This window comes from Tachypleus tridentatus, chromosome 2 (genome assembly GCF_004210375.1).
Source record: "Tachypleus tridentatus isolate NWPU-2018 chromosome 2, ASM421037v1, whole genome shotgun sequence".
Taxonomy (NCBI): domain Eukaryota; kingdom Metazoa; phylum Arthropoda; class Merostomata; order Xiphosura; family Limulidae; genus Tachypleus; species Tachypleus tridentatus.
Window position 1 is genome coordinate 1,438,865 of NC_134826.1, and position 16,876 is coordinate 1,455,740.

The 16,876-nt window shown below is 32.0% G+C and overlaps 1 protein-coding gene across 1 annotated transcript; it reads left to right on the plus strand.

Annotated features, from left to right (window-relative positions):
• Positions 1 to 12,240: 12,240 nt before the first annotated feature.
• LOC143235126 (surfeit locus protein 4-like) lies at positions 12,241 to 14,840 on the plus strand. The gene is made up of 3 exons (XM_076472969.1): positions 12,241 to 12,428; positions 13,741 to 14,004; positions 14,749 to 14,840. Exons 1-3 carry the CDS (start codon positions 12,366 to 12,368, stop codon positions 14,794 to 14,796), a joined length of 375 nt encoding a protein of 124 aa, XP_076329084.1. The 5' UTR covers positions 12,241 to 12,365; the 3' UTR covers positions 14,797 to 14,840.
• Positions 14,841 to 16,876: the final 2,036 nt, after the last annotated feature.

Consider the following 16,876-nt stretch of genomic DNA (forward strand, 5'->3'; position numbering starts at 1 on the left):
GAATAAATTTATACAATAGAATAAACACTTTTGGTTAATGTGCAGCCTCGGTTCTACATTCCATTAACTGGATTATACATAAAATTAAATAAGTGAAGAGCATTAACTTGGCGGACACCAACATTTGAGGGATATCGCCCCATACTCCCGCTAGCTCTGGCTCTGCCTATATGTAATAATATGAACATCATTTGTGTCAAGGGCTAATAAAACAAGCATCTGGTGAGTATAAGATAGTATACTTAACTGAACTTGTTAGCTCAGTTGTTTATTTGTTTTCTCGCCTATAAGTGAGCCTAATAGAAACAATATAAAATATGGAAGTACTTTATGTTTTGTTTGCAGTAAATTACATTCATGTTAAGATATCTTGATTTTATAAAAGTATAATTCAGAAAAGTAAATTATTTCCAACAGTGTTTTAAAACTGATTATTAGATTATATTGTTTAATTTACAATTACGAGATTGTTGTATCATCACTGTCCACTTTTAAAACTGATTATTAGATTATATTGTTTAATTTACAATTACGAGTTTCTTGTATTATTACTGTTTATTTACTAATGTGCACAATCACCAAGGTTCTGTATTAGGGTTTATTTAATCATACGTACAGTCACCAGGTTTTATTATTTGGGTTTATTTAACAATACGTACAGTAATGTGGATCTCTTACCATTACAATTCGTTATAGTTATGTATTAAAATTCAAATTGTTATTTATTACAATTTATTTAATTACAATAATCGCGAATTTGTTCAACTACTACACAATCGATAACTATATTCAAATTCCTAAATCCTTCTTGTTATTGTTTTAATATCTTTAAAATACCTTTATATGAAAACAGGAATGACTTGCTGGTGTCGACATTATCTGAACGTTTCTAATGTTACATATAAACGAGAACCCTGGTCATTGCACTCGGTGAGACACCTTGTTATCGACCACGCAGGTCCAATAGGACCCAAATAACGCACACGCAGAGGTAAGGACCTTACTGGGTCAGCCGGTACACAACCGATTACCAAAAAGGAAGCGGTAGCGCGCGTGCAGCTCGCGCTGACATATTCTCCATCCGATTCTGCGTATTTGTATCATCAGTTAGTTTAAATTGAACTCTTAATCTTAAGGGACCATACTTTAATTTGTGACCTTTAACAGAAAGCGTGTGGACTTAGAACGATAGTATTTTTAATTATTTTGAAAAAGTTAATTTTCCCCTGCACGAAATCATTTTTGTCACCATTTGCTTTTTTAAGCACAAAGTTCTACCATGGGTTAGCTACAGTGTGCCAATCAGGGGTATCGAACCCAGAATGTTTTTATTATAAGCCCTCAAACGTTACGACTGAATCAGTAACATACTTTTGTTTGTGTGTGTGTTTTGTTTGTTCGTTTGTATCAGCATAGAGTCAAAAAATGAACTAAATGCGCTTTTTCCAACGTGAGGACACGAACCCTGGAATTTAGCTCATAGACTCGCGCAAAATGATTGGAATTCAATATATTAACAAATGTAAATGGAAGCTTTCTTGTTAGAAGCACCTGAAAGTACTCAACTCTAAGAAGGAATAAATAAATAATTAGTACTTATTTATGTGTCTAGGTCAGAGTCGTTTTCTAAATGAGCACAAAATTCAGAGTAATCGTCTCAAACACATAACTTTTATATGTGTTAGAAATACAGAAAAAAAAGGTAATCGAAACGTCGTACCGTTTCGTTTCACAGTTCAAAGTTTATTACTTTTAAGTAACCCCTCCATGTACAACGTCACCTTTGCAAATATGTTTGTTTGTTTTTAAATTTCACACGAAGCTACACGAAGGCTATCTGCGCTAGCCATCCATAATTTAGCAATGTAAGACTAGAGGGAAGACAGCCAGTCATCACCACCCACCGCCAACACTTGGGCTACTCTTTTACCACTGAATAGTTGGATTGACCGTCACATTATAACGCCCCCACGGCTGGAAGGGTAAGCATTTTGGTGCGACCGGGATTCGAACCCGCGAAGTACAAATCGAACGCCTTAACACGCTCGGCCATACCGGGCCTGCAAATATGTGAGTGACAAACGATATGTCTTTTGACGATAGACAAGATTTCTGTTCGTTGTAATGTTACTTGTACATAGCACTAAACAACTTCTTAGATCTTGATATAATATATCTTAAACAACGAAACAAGTGAGCTATTTCGACTTCGTATTATAGCTATTACTTCTTTACAAACATCCATTTGAATCTGGTTCTTGTCTCTTTAAATAGAAAGGTCCAGAACATACTGCATCATATTTAGGTCTATTGGTTGCTTTGGAATGTAATTCGAAAATTGAAATGTTGGTGTTAATCCGATAATAATCAAAACCAGAGTTTGGTCTACACTGATTCTGGTTTGTCGAATTTTGTACAAAGCTAATCGAGGTCTGTCTGCGAAAGTTGTCCCTAATTTAGAAGTGACGGGTTAGAGAGAAACTAAGTAGTCAACATCAACCACCGCCAACTGTTGAGTTAATCTTTTACCAACGAAAAGTGAGGTTCACTATAATATCATAGTGCCCCCACTGCTGAAAGAGCAAATATGCTCAGTGACAAGATTCGAACCCCAGATGCACAGTACATTAGACGACTGCCTAAACCACAAGAAAAACCGAATAACATTAAAGCTAATTATCACGTTCTCCTTCATTACATGGCAGGTTCTATGTTTCTCTCAGTTTATTCTATTTTACATAGAAAATATTTCGAGTCGGTTGTTCTACGATAACCTGCATTTTACTTCTTAATATCTGTAGAACATATTTTGGCTCCGAAAGAAATAAATGTTAATATTTATAGAATATCTTCTGGCCCAGAAAAAAATAAATGTTAACATATGTAAAATATCTTCTTGTCCAGTATGAAATAAATGTTAATATTTATAGAATATCTTCTGGCCCAGAAGAAAATAAATGTTAATATTTATAGAATATCTTTTGGCCCAGAAGGAAATAAATGTTAACATTTGTAAAATATCTTCTTGTCCAGAATGAAATAAATGTTAATATTTATAGAATATCTTCTGGCCCAGAAGGAAATAAATGTTAATATTTATAGAATATCATCTTCTGGCCCAGAAGGAAATAAATGTTAATATTTGTATAATATCATCTTCTGGTCCAGAAGGAAATAAATGTTAATATTTATAGAATATCTTCTGGCCCAGAAGAAAATAAATGTTAATATTTATAGAATATCTTTTGGCCCAGAAGGAAATAAATGTTAACATTTGTAAAATATCTTCTTGTCCAGAATGAAATAAATGTTAATATTTATAGAATATCTTCTGGCCCAGAAGGAAATAAATGTTAATATTTATAGAATATCATCTTCTGGCCCAGAAGGAAATAAATGTTAATATTTGTATAATATCATCTTCTGGTCCAGAAGGAAATAAATGTTAATATTTATAGAATATCTTCTGGCCCAGAAGAAAATAAATGTTAATATTTATAGAATATCTTTTGGCCCAGAAGGAAATAAATGTTAACATTTGTAAAATATCTTCTTGTCCAGAATGAAATAAATGTTAATATTTATAGAATATCTTCTGGCCCAGAAGGAAATAAATGTTAATATTTATAGAATATCATCTTCTGGCCCAGAAGGAAATAAATGTTAATATTTGTATAATATCATCTTCTGGTCCAGAAGGAAATAAATGTTAATATTTATAGAATATCTTCTGGCCCAGAAGCAAATAAATGTTAATATTTATAGAATATCTTCTGGCCCAGAAGGAAATAAATGTTAACATTTGTAAAATATCTTCTTGTCCAGAATGAAATAAATGTTAATATTTATAGACTATATTCTGGCCCAGAAGGAAATAAATGTTAATATTTATAGAATATCTTCTGGGCCAGAAGGAAATAAATATTAATATTTGTATAATATCATTTTCTGGCCCAGAATGAAATAAATGTTAATGTTTACAGAATATCTTCTGGCCCAGAAGGAAATAAATGTTAACATTTGTAAAATATCTTCTTGTCCAGAATGAAATAAATGTTAATATCTATAGAATATCTTCTGGCCCAGAAGGAAATAAATGTTAATATTTATAGAATATCTTCTTGTCCAGAATGAAATAAATGTTAATATTTATAGACTATATTCTGGCCCAGAAGGAAATAAATGTTAATATTTATAGAATATCTTCTGGGCCAGAAGGAAATAAATATTAATATTTGTATAATATCATCTTCTGGCCCAGAATGAAATAAATGTTAATGTTTACAGAATATCTTCTGGCCCAGAAGGAAATAAATGTTAACATTTGTAAAATATCTTCTTGTCCAGAATGAATTAAATGTTAATATCTATAGAATATCTTCTGGCCCAGAAGGAAATAAATGTTAATATTTATAGAATATCTTCTGCCCCAGAAGAAAATAAATGTTAATATTTGTATAATATCATCTTCTGGCCCAGAATGAAATAAATGTTAATGTTTACAGAATATCTTCTGGCCCAGAATGAAATAAATGTTAATATCTATAGAATATCTTCTGGCCCAGAAGGAAATAAATGTTAATATTTATAGAATATCTTCTGCCCCAGAAGGAAATAAATGTTAATATTTGTATAATATCATCTTCTGGCCCAGAATGAAATAAATGTTAATGTTTACAGAATATCTTCTGGCCCAGAAGGAAATAAATGTTAACATTTGTAAAATATCTTCTTGTCCAGAATGAAATAAATGTTAATATCTATAGAATATCTTCTGGCCCAGAAGGAAATAAATGTTAATATTTATAGAATATCTTCTGCCCCAGAAGGAAATAAATGTTAATATTTGTATAATATCATCTTCTGGCCCAGAATGAAATAAATGTTAATGTTTACAGAATATCTTCTGGCCCATAAGGAAATAAATGTTAATATTTATAGAATATCTTCTGGCCCAGAGGGAAATAAATGTTAATATTTGTATAATATCATCTTCTGGCCCAGAATGAGATAAATATTAATGTTTATAGAATATCTTCTCGTTCAGAAATAAATAAATGTCAATATTTCTAAAATACCTCCTGGCCCAGAAATAAATGTTAATATTTGTAGTATACCTCCTGGCCCAGAAGGAAATAAATGTTAATATTTGTAGAATACCTCCTGGCCCAGAAGGAAATAAATGTTAATATTTCTAGAATACCTCCTGGCCCAGAAGGAAATAAATGTTAATATTTCTAGAATATCTTCTCGTTCAGAAATAAATAAATGTTAATATTTGTAGAATACCTCCTAACCCAGAAGGAAATAAATGTTAATATTTCTAGAATATCTTCTCGTCCAAAAATGAATAAATGTTAATGTTTGTAGAATACCTCCTGGCCCAGAAGAAAATAAATATTAATATTTGTAGAATACTTCCTGGCCCAGAAAGAAATAAGTGTTAATATTTATAGAATATCTTCCAGCCTAGAAGGAAATAACTGAATTCATATCGAAATGTTTCATAACTAACATGATTACATAGAGGACCTTTTTCTATTTCTCTCCTGACTATTGCACTTTTTAAAGCCAGGAATGTCTTAATGGTTAGTGTGCCTGTTTGAACCCGAGTCCATGGTTCGCGTTTCATTGCCACAGAATAATCCCCCGCGCTTCCAAGCCATGTATGCGTTATAAGAGTACCAGTCAAGTCTTAATGTTTGATTAGTGTTACGATAAACTTGGAGATAGATGTTGTTCACTGTTTTCTGTTTAATACATAGCGCTTTGGAAAAATCTAGTAATTTAGATTTTATATATATTTCAAGCACTATAACTGACCTGTGTTTAAGTTTTCATAAGTTTTCAAATTGTGTTTTAAGTTGATTTACTTACTATATACGTTAATAGAAGTGGTTCCTCTAAACGTAAACTAACTTATTAACTCATTACGTTCCTACGAATCAGTCCCTCACTGGTACAGCGGTAAGTCTAGTGATTTACAACGCTGAGACAGAGGTGCGATTCCCCTCGCTGGACTTAATAGATAGCTCGATGTGGCTTTGCCATAAGAAAAAAAACACACACTCGTACATTTTACAGTTCAACGTAGAGTGCACATATATATATTTTATTTTATTTACAATTTAAAGTTTTGTTCGGTTTGGTATTTCATAATATAATAGATAAATAGCGAATATATTACGAGCTTCTTCTTTGAATGTTTCTTAGTGAGAGTTCTCTCAGTCGCCGCTCATCATGGGTAGAGTCAATGTTTTGTGTTTCAAACGTATTTGTTAACTTCTCTTCCATCTAGATATTCCACAAGATAGAGTTTCGCTTGACATATTATTTATTGTACATGTAGAAAAAGAATCAACTTTCGCCTTTATACGATAGAACTAAAAACAAAAAATAAAAACGTTATTTCATTAACAATGTACCCTCGCTGTTAACGACATTCTCGACCATAATCCCTCCTCACGAGGTTTAGGAGATTTAAACTATTCCTAAATACAGATACTAAGCCAACAATGCAAATCAATTTTTATAACAAAAGTAAAGTAAAATAAGATTCATTGCATTTGATATAAATATATATTAATACAACCAACATTATTAATGAAAGAAACAATAATAAAATGATGCACTTTACATTAGTACCAGTGCCAGTGTTAAACAATATTCCTTGATATGTGTTTCTTTAGTTCGACTTTGTGGTTGGGTGAAATTATTGAAATAAAATATTGTTCTGTTTTATTTCTCACAGGAGGAATCTAATTAATGATTTATGTTTACTTTTAAAATGTTTACCTTACACATATATTTAGTTATCTATTTCTTTATCATTAAGCGCAAAGCTACACAATGGGCTACCTGTGCTGTGCCCACCACGAGTGTCGAAACCAAGTTTTTAGTGTTATAAGCCTTCAAACCTACTTGTGTGCCAATAAGGACCGTGTATTATTTGTTGTTGTTATCTTAGTGTATAGCTACATAATAGACTATCTGCACCTCTGCCCACCACGGGGAATCGAACATTGGATTTTGATATTTTAAGTTTGTAGATGTACCATCGGGTCATCGGGGGGACCATATATTTGGAAAACGGGAAAGACTTTTCCTTTTAAAACAATTATATATGAATTAGTTTATGACATACTTATATAAAAGTGGAAGAGTAACATTTATCAGGAAGTTATCTAAATCACTACTTACAAATTTAAACTTTGTGTTTGTCTTCACTCACAGGGTTTTTTGTTTGTATAAAATACCTAAAAGTTGTTTAAAAGGCGTGGGTTGTCAATATTAAAAAAATAACACTTTGTTTGTGATAAGTTTCTTAGGTTTGTCAACCGAAATGTTCTTGTGCAAACGACATTCATTCATAAGTTGATGAGGCCCGGCATGGCCAAGCGTGTTAAGGCGTGCGACTCGTAATCTGAGGGTCGCGGGTTCGCATCCCGGTCGCGCCAAACATGCTCGCCCTCCCAGCCGTGGGGGCGTTATAATGTGACGGTCAATCCCACTATTCGTTGGTAAAAGAGTAGCCCAAGAGTTGGCGGTGGGTGGTGATGACTAGCTGCCTTCCCTCTAGTCTTACACTGCTAAATTAGGGACGGCTAGCACAGATAGCCCTCGAGTAGCTTTGTGCGAAATTCCAAAACAAACAAACACAAGTTGATCTTATGTTTCCATTTCTTAGTGTTTTTAAAGGTATTTTCATAGTCCGTATCTAAACTCGTGGTTGGTGTTAAAAGAAGTAGGTTTGTAAACGAGGACAAGAGCCAATTCGGTCTTCAAAGGTTTCGTCTTTTTCTCTTAGTTTTCTATTGTAGTGAATGAAAAAGAATGTTGTCTGTCTGTTCTTTTATTCAACCACTGAATGTCAGTGGAGTTATTAATTTCATGTTAAAGACGTGTGTTAAGTTATACGCATATTTGTTATTGGTTATACAAATTATTAACTCTGGAAACATAACGGTCTTAGACTTTACAGCCACTATACACATGTAATAAACATGAACAATAAAGCCTCTTTATTTTCTCGTGCACTAATCATTTTCCTCGTATTATTAGCTGGGCGTGGTCCTAGTCGTTGGGGTAGCCTACCGGACTGTGATCTGAAGGCCCATACGTTCAAAAAAATTACATATATTTTTACTACAAACATGTCATCTGATTTATTTACGACTGATGATGTATTTAGTTGAGATTTTTATTATCACTTCAGTTTCATAGTCTTGCAAATCGTGTATTTCTATAACTGTGACGACCAACATTTATGGTTTAATGTTATTTTCTATCATAAGATTAGACCAACTCTCTTGTGGACATCACGGTTTTTTTTCAAACCATCAGAATTTGTACCGTCAAGTATGTGAAATTAATCAGATAGTTTTATCGATAGAACTCTTTAATATAACTGATCTGAACCGTATTCAAACTACATCCTCACATAGACAGATTGTAAAAATTGATATTTTTATTAACTTTGTATTAACTTAAAAACTTATGGCCATTTACGTCAGGCATTTATTTTTACAAACCAACTTATGATTTATTTGTTCTTTAACAAGGGACTCTGATAAAAACACGTTCGCTTTCAAAACAATGTAATAATATTAAACTAGGTGAGGAGATTTTTCTAGTGATTTAATAAATTGCTGTATCAAGGCTTTAAAAAAATAAAAGAAATAGGCCCACCAGTTCGTTGAGATTGATTACAGTTTATTTTAGCATTCGTGGATTTTTTTTATAATAGAAAATAAACTAGAATTATGTATTTGTTCTGCATAATTACACGTACCATAATTATTAATCTGTCGACCCTTGTTCAAAATAAACTTTGAATTTCCAGCAGCTTGCTAAGAATTTTAATGTGCATAGATGGCGCCACAATTGTGTTTCCCGTGTTATTTGAATGATCTTTAAACTTTGTATTAACTTAAAAACTAATGACCATTTACGTCAACCATTTGTTTCTACAAAGCAACAATATTTTAAGTTTAGTTAACTGAAAGCGTACTTTGTTCGTGTTTCGTCTGTAACAGAAAGTTCTTCGCTGATACAGCGGTAAGTTTACGGACTTACAACGCTAAAATCAGGGGTTCGATTCCCTTCGGTGGCCTCAGCAGGTAACCCCTTATGGCTTTGCTATAAGAAAACACATACACACACTCTTACAGAAAATGAGTTCACAAGCTAGAAAGATTTCTTTAAAACAAAGCGTCCTCCAGCGGGTATCCTCGCAATCAACAACAAACGAAGAAAATTCTACAAAACTAATGAACTTCATTGTTTTTAATACCATAATTTAAATACATTGTTTCCTGTTGTTTTTCAGCACACTTTACTACAAGGCTAATTAATAGTAGAGTTAGTTATCTAAGCAAAATTTGTTTTTTCGTTAATAAACACAGTCTCAGGTTAACATTTGTTTCATAAGGAGTTGAATTGTGGCATTAAAAAAACTAACCTCTAACCTTCGTGATATTCGTTAAAAAGAGTTGAAACATAGCTGTAAAAACTGACCTACGTGATATTCAGTAAAAGTGTTGAATAACAGCTGTAAAAACTAACCTACGTGATATTCGTTAAAAAGAGTTGAAACATAGCTGTAAAAACTGACCTACGTGATATCCAGTGACCACATTGACCTGCCCATATCGTTCGTCTCTCATTCTTGTTTGCTTGTTTTGTGGTTTTTGTTTTTTTCTCATCAATTAAACACTTCACGGCTGTTGTTTCAAGCATTATACTTTTAAACTAATTTTTATAATCAACTCAAAAGCGTGGTTTTCATATAAGCATACTTATAATATTGCTTTCTGTATTCAGATGAATATAAATAAGAAATACATCCAAACAGCTACATTGTAGTGCTAATAACTTGGTTTGTAACTTAGAAATCATTAAAATCCTTCTTTATACAGAACGTTATTTTAACAACAACAACCAGAAAACCTAGTTCATTACGTTCCTTGTTTCTAGAAGACTTTCTGTTCAGTTCAAATATTTCACAAAAAATTCTTCTTATGAAATATACATTACATTATAACAACATAATTCAGTTTTATTTATGACAGGCAAGAAAACAGTGTTAGAATTAAACTTCATTTTCACACAGCAGTGAGTTAATATCGTTAAAAACTAAGAAATACACAAAGTTATACACCCACATATATGTGGGTGTGTGGATGGGTTTAAACTACGAAATCTATGCATACACGTGAGAGTGTGTAAGTAGGTTGTCATTATAAATATATATATTTACGTGTCAATTTAAATTAAAATATATTAACTTGCGAACAACTTAGAGAAGAGAAGAGAAGAGAAGTCTGTAATTCTTGTATTTATTTCTAAGTTAAAGAAATTTCAAAACAAATCACGTCTTTGAATACGTTTCTTTACTAATATTAAATTTAAATGTGTTTGTTTTATTACAACAAAGCCACATCGGGCTCTCTGCTGCGGGGAATCGAACCACTAATTTTGTGGTTATAAATCCGTAGACTTACCACTGTTCCAGCGGGGAACTCAAATTTAATAAATACTCTCATAACTTGTATATTTACTCTTAAACAAATATTTCGTATGTTTTTAAGTGAAGTTGTTAGTGTTCTGCGCACCGTGGGTATCGAAACTCTGTTTTTTGGGTTGTAAGTCCGCAGACATACTACTGTACCACTGGAGGATTTTTGTTAAAAATGCAAGTTGTTATTCTTAAGTAAACAATATTTGTATGTATGCGTTTAATATCAGAGTTTGTTTGTTATTGCTTTTGTCAACGTTAATAATATTTGACGAGAACTACTTTTTAACATTGAAAAATTAAGTAACAGAAATCAAAAACGTTGGAACTAAAACTGAAAACACGTTTCGTGTAATCAACTTCTATGTACTTTTTTTCTTTCGTATGTGGCTTTTGTTTCCCGCGAGTACAAGTGAATCCGAAATTTTCTGCACGTGAAGCGACTTTTCCAGTACCTCAGTTAAAGGTTTGTCTTTAGTAGTTAGCCCCCCGCTAGTACAGCGGTAAGTCTACTGGTTTACAACGCTAAAATCATGGGTTTGTTCCCCTCGGTGGGCTCAACTCGTAAGTCATATTGTGATAGCTCAAACTTTGCCTTATCACGCACAAAAAGTAGTCCCGGACGTTACATCAGAATCGTGAAGCGGCATTTACTTTACGACTTTTATGTGTGTGTGTAATTGACCAATTTCTTCATTTCACGCAAGGCGAGTTTTCTACCAACTGAAGTAAAGGATTAAGCCACTAGAATTTGTTAATACTGCATTTTTTAATAATTTCTGTCACCACAGCTATGCTTTCTTTTACTGTTAAATATGTATGTCGATCTGATATTCGTTTAAACTTGGAGATTGAGTTAAGAAACATGAATTAATTTTTCAAACGTTTGCAAAGGAAGTTTTCCGAAAACATCTGTTGTTGATTGTTTATTATACCTTGTATAATTCTTATGTAAGTAAAATCTCAAATACCAACAATAATGAACATGTTTCACCAAGATAATTGCTGTGTTATGCACATATATTTCTTAGTAAGTTACAAATACACCACTAGATGGCAGGCAAGCCCTCAGGTGTTTAATTGCAATATTTTTATAATTGAGTGAAAAAAAAATCTAGAACGAAAGTCATCCTCTTGTTAAAAAATTTCAACTTTCACTGGAAAAGTACGAATTAAAATAAATACATTTAAGTATTAGATATTTTCTTAGGTTTTAATTTTTAATAATTAAAAAAGAGACTATATATACTTATAGTAAAAGAAACCTAGAAACATCGTAACTTAATCTACATTCGAATGATTATAAAGATATAACAATGATCAAGATAACGTATAACAATACATGTAAATCTTAAAATCTTTGAAAATAAACTATCAACATCTAGTCACTTGTTTAAGAAAAGTGAGAATAACATGAAAATTTCAATCAGTTTGGGTAAAAGTTAAATATAAGTGTTTGCGGTATCTCTCATTTTACAATATTTTAAATTCAAAAACAGCTAAAATGAGATAAAATGCATTTCGCCATTTTATCTCATTTTAGCTGTTAATGTTTAACAGTGACGAAACTTTTCTTTAAACGATGCAATTTTATTCCATTTTAGCTCTTTTGAATTTTTATTAAAGTTGCTAATTTTTTGACAAACAAGCGCCTTTACGAGCAATGTCAAAACAGTTTTTATTTTCACTAAAAATAGTTTATTTTATTTCCTATATTTAGCTACCTCTATTCCAATAATTAAACACAGAACTCTGGGAAGTGGATTGCGTGTGTGTACACTAATGCCAGGGTAGGCCTACATTTTATCGTCTGTTAAGTTAAACGTGTTTCTGTCGGGAGACGTAAGGTATGGCTACCATGAAGGTTAACCAGCAAGAGATATTAACAACTGCTGAGGACATTGCAGATAAGGTAAAAATATCGCCATTATATAATTTTTGTTTACGTTACAATAAGTTTCAGTAACTTGTGTAATATCAAATTTCGAAGTTAAACTGCATTGGCATTTTGACTGACCTACATTATAAAAGCGGTCAGAACGTGAATGACGTGTTGCTACTAGAGCGAGAAGTTGAAATTGTTAACTGTTTTTACCATACGACGAACTTACAGTAACGTATCTAAGTATGGTGAATACATAAAGCATAATCTACTAATTGGTGCATAAAACTAGTTTAACTAACAAACAAAAATATGTTCTCATCCAGTGTGTGTAGTATAAGTCCAGTTAGAATCGCTAGTGATAGCGATAGTAATAGTCAATATCGAATGTTCAGCATTAGCAGAAAAATGAAAAGTATGTGTGGTGAAACATGAAACAAACAAATAATATATGTTTCATATTTTCTTTTCTTATCACTTCATAGGTACAACGTTCCATTCTATACCCCACTAAATTCTAGTGTTTTCGCTTCATACGTATAACGTTCCATACTATGCCTTTTTAAATTATATTGTTATTCATATGTACAACGTTCCAGATTAAGCTCTTCTAAATTTATTGTTATAACTTCGTATATACATATTTCCAGGTTATGCTGTTCTATTTTTATCATTTCATACCTACAACGTACCAGACTATGTTAATCTATTTTTATCATCATACCTACAACATTCCAGACTGTAAAATCGATCAAGATATGTGTACTGCGAAATGGTCTCTGTTCATTAGTGTTTTAAATATTATAAAAACAACTGAGGTTGTTACTAAAGGCGACTCAAAAATGTTTCTTGTAATATAAAATTAAACACAACAAATGAAATGTGCTGGTCAGATAGTTTGTGTAGTATTATGGTTAAATAATATCCTACTAAACCGGAAGCAAGATGGATACTGGGATTGCTTAGATGATCACTTGTTGAACTTTAAGTTTTGTATTCCTTTAATATAAACTATAAAATAAATTCTAACTCAGTTAAGAAATCACATATAAAATATTTGTTACAAATATAAATCAAAGATATTTGTGATTAGAATCTGTTTGTAGTTGCAAGATGTTTCTGAAAACGGTAAGCAGCCATAACACCAGTGGTGAACATCCTGTCAAGACCGTAACTTGTAAGTTTACGATGCAATTATATAAGACTTTTATAACTAAAAATAATTATTATAATGTATTACGAAATAAATATTTACTTAATGTTGTTGTTTCTTCAGATTTTGGTACACGTGTATATTTTGGGTTTAGTTCTCTGCAAACTGTTTCTTTATCTTTCTTTTCAGGTATTAAAACAAAGCAAATATTTTTTGCCGTTCTTCGCCCGATTATGTCTGGTTGGTACATTCTTGGAGGATGGTTTTCGTATGTGGTTCCAATGGGATGACCAAAAACATTACATCCATGCTTCTTGGGGTTGTGGTTGGTTTCTGGCAACATTTTTTGTGGGGTTTAATCTCATTGGGCAAATCGGAGGTTCGTTGATGGTGCTGACACGATTCAGAGTGGACTATGCGTGTGGAATGTTGTTCGGTATTGTTGTCCTTCAGGTAAGATCACCACTGATGATGATGCAAAGTGTTGTTTTCTAAACATTACAAGCACGAAACTCGAAACTCTAGCTTTAAGGACATTTTACGTATTAACAAACATGAAATAATAAACGTGTTCAGCGTGTTTTGAAAAGTAAATACTGTTTAACTCACTGAATGTTGAAAATTATGCACAAAAATAGATGAATATAAGTGTAGAACCATGCCATATTCAGTTAGGTTAGCCACAGAGAACGTAAAAATGTATACCACTGTTTCTAACTTTATATTCCATGATTGTATCTGTTAGTCCAAACTGTTTGTCTCTTTTCTGTAATATTTCCGTATTGTCTCAGGTCTTTCAGCAGGAATGGCCTCAATGTTAGTATGCCAGAATCTGAACTTGAGGGTCCATGGTTTGCATCCTGTTACAACAAAATCATGATTCTGAGGCTAAAGATGCATCATAAGAGTAACAATGAAATCCAGCTGTTGGTTGTAGTGCTGTATTTGTTTATCAGTTTCAAATTAGGGCTAATTAACACAGTTAATAGAAGTATGAGAAACAAACAACCTTTATATTCGTTTATTTTCTCTAATTTGCTATCACACATATTCACAGACTGAAAATTCTGCCTCTCATGCTATGTGGTAAGCAGGTAATATAGGAAATTCATGAGACAGATCTGTGCTTATAATGTGTTACATTTGTCCTTTTAATCATTCTTTAATACATATGGCATTTGTTTTGCATTTTTTCAGACTTTGGCATACACCATATTGTGGGATGTACAGTTTTTGCTGAGGTAAGTTTCAAAGTTTCAACAATATTGTAAGATGAGATAGATGTATAAGAGTGAAAACAATCACAAATATCTGAAAATAACTTGGTTATATTGTTGTAAACATAAACATAAAAGAATTATTTCACCTTATATAAATGTGAAAGCTAATACTCTGATTTCACTGAAAAGTCTTCATATATTGTCCAAACTTTCCCTACTTGTGTTTCTGTAATTGTATAATAGTAGTAGTTACATTAAAGAAATAAACTTGGCTCAAATAAATCTGTAATTAAAACATCTACCATTTTGATACTAGAACCTTTTTTTTTCTGTAGTTCAAATTTTGTCTAGTGCATAAGCTGGTTGGGAGCCTCATGCACTCAGATTCTAGAATAATTTACAAAAAATAAAAAACGAACATAACTTGAATGTGTCAAATGATCATTTTGATTAAAACATTATCTGTTGTTCTGGGTTGTGAGGCCCACAACATTCTGAAGTTGTATACATTCTCACGTACATCCTGAACGATGATGAATAATTTTGAGATTAAATTGTCACTTGAATTTATCAATAAAAAAATAAATTCATAATTCGGTCACAACTTGTCATGTGACCACACTGACAGCCATGAGAGAACAAACGTTAACATTCAAACTTGCTTAGGACTATAGTGATTGATTTTTGAAAACCTAAAAACATATCACCAATGATCCACTTTAAACCTATCATTAAGTAAAATATATATGGTTAGAAGATTAGGCCAATAATCATTAGAACACCATTGTCTGTGAAACACAAAAGTGTTTATTTCACATTAAACTTGCTTTGTAATCATGTGGGAAGTGCAGTTTTGACATACTTTCATCTGCCAACAGAGCACTTTCACCTTATGTAATTCTCAGTTCTAGTAACCACAGATGTAACTTCTAGAAGAAAATGTATTTAACTTTATACAGCATTCAGTACATGTATCTATCTACCTGTATCTAAACTAATAAACTCTGTAATGCAACATTTAGTATGTGTATCTATCTACCTGTGTATAAAGCTGCATACAACATTCAGTAAGTGTACCATCTACCTTATATAAAGTATATACAACATTCAGTAAGTGTATTGCCTATCTACCAATATGGTATATATAACATTGGTGCGTGTATCTATCTACCTGTATATAAACTATATACAACATTCGAACAAACATGTCTATCTACCCATATTTGTATAAGTATATGCAACATTCAGTAAGTGTACCTATCTGCTGTATATAAAGTATATGCAACATTCAGTACGTTATCTATCTACCTGTATCTAAACTTTATACAACATTCAGTGCGTGTATCTATCTATCTGTATTTACTTTATACAACGTTGGTCAGTACGTGAAATCTATCTACCTGTATATAAACTTTATACAACATTCGTTGGGTACGTGTATCTATCTACCTCTATACAAACTTTTATACAACATTCAGTACGTTGTACGTCTATCTACCTGTATACAAACTTTATACAACATTTCAGTACGTGTGATTTATCTACCTGTATCTAAACTTTATACAACATTCAGTACGTGTATTTATCTACCTGTATCTAAACTTTATACAACATTCAGTACGTGTATCTTATCTACCTGTAGTACAAACTTTATACAACATTCAGTACGTTATCTATCTACATGTATACAAACTTTATACAACATTCCGTGACGTGTATCTATCTACCTGTGCATAAACTTTATACAACATTCCGTACGTGTATCTATCTACCTGTACATAAACTTTATACAACATTCAGTACATGTATCTCAGAGATGCCAACCATTAAGGTTTGAGGCGTAATCATTACGATTTTGGTGTATACATTATGATTATACGCTCATACATACAAATATTACGACTTGTTGCAACTCCCAAATTATTATATGTATTATATAGGTCTATACAATAAAGTCATAAATTGTTCCCCAGGGCTTGAAAGGGTTGAAAAGAAAATTTCTAGTGAGATACAAAATAAATTTTGATAATAAATAAAAGACATATCTGAATGGCTACTTGCGATAATCATGTTTGTGCTTGAAATAATAAAAAATATTTGTATCC

Coding starts and splice junctions, on each gene's coding strand:
- LOC143235126 (XM_076472969.1), top strand. CDS start 12,366: ATGGCTACCATGAAGGTTAACCAGCAAGAGATATTAACAACTGCTGAG. Junction 12,429..13,740: donor CTGAGGACATTGCAGATAAG/GTAAAAATATCG, acceptor CTTTCTTTTCAG/GTATTAAAACAAAGCAAATA. Junction 14,005..14,748: donor TCGGTATTGTTGTCCTTCAG/GTAAGATCACCA, acceptor GCATTTTTTCAG/ACTTTGGCATACACCATATT.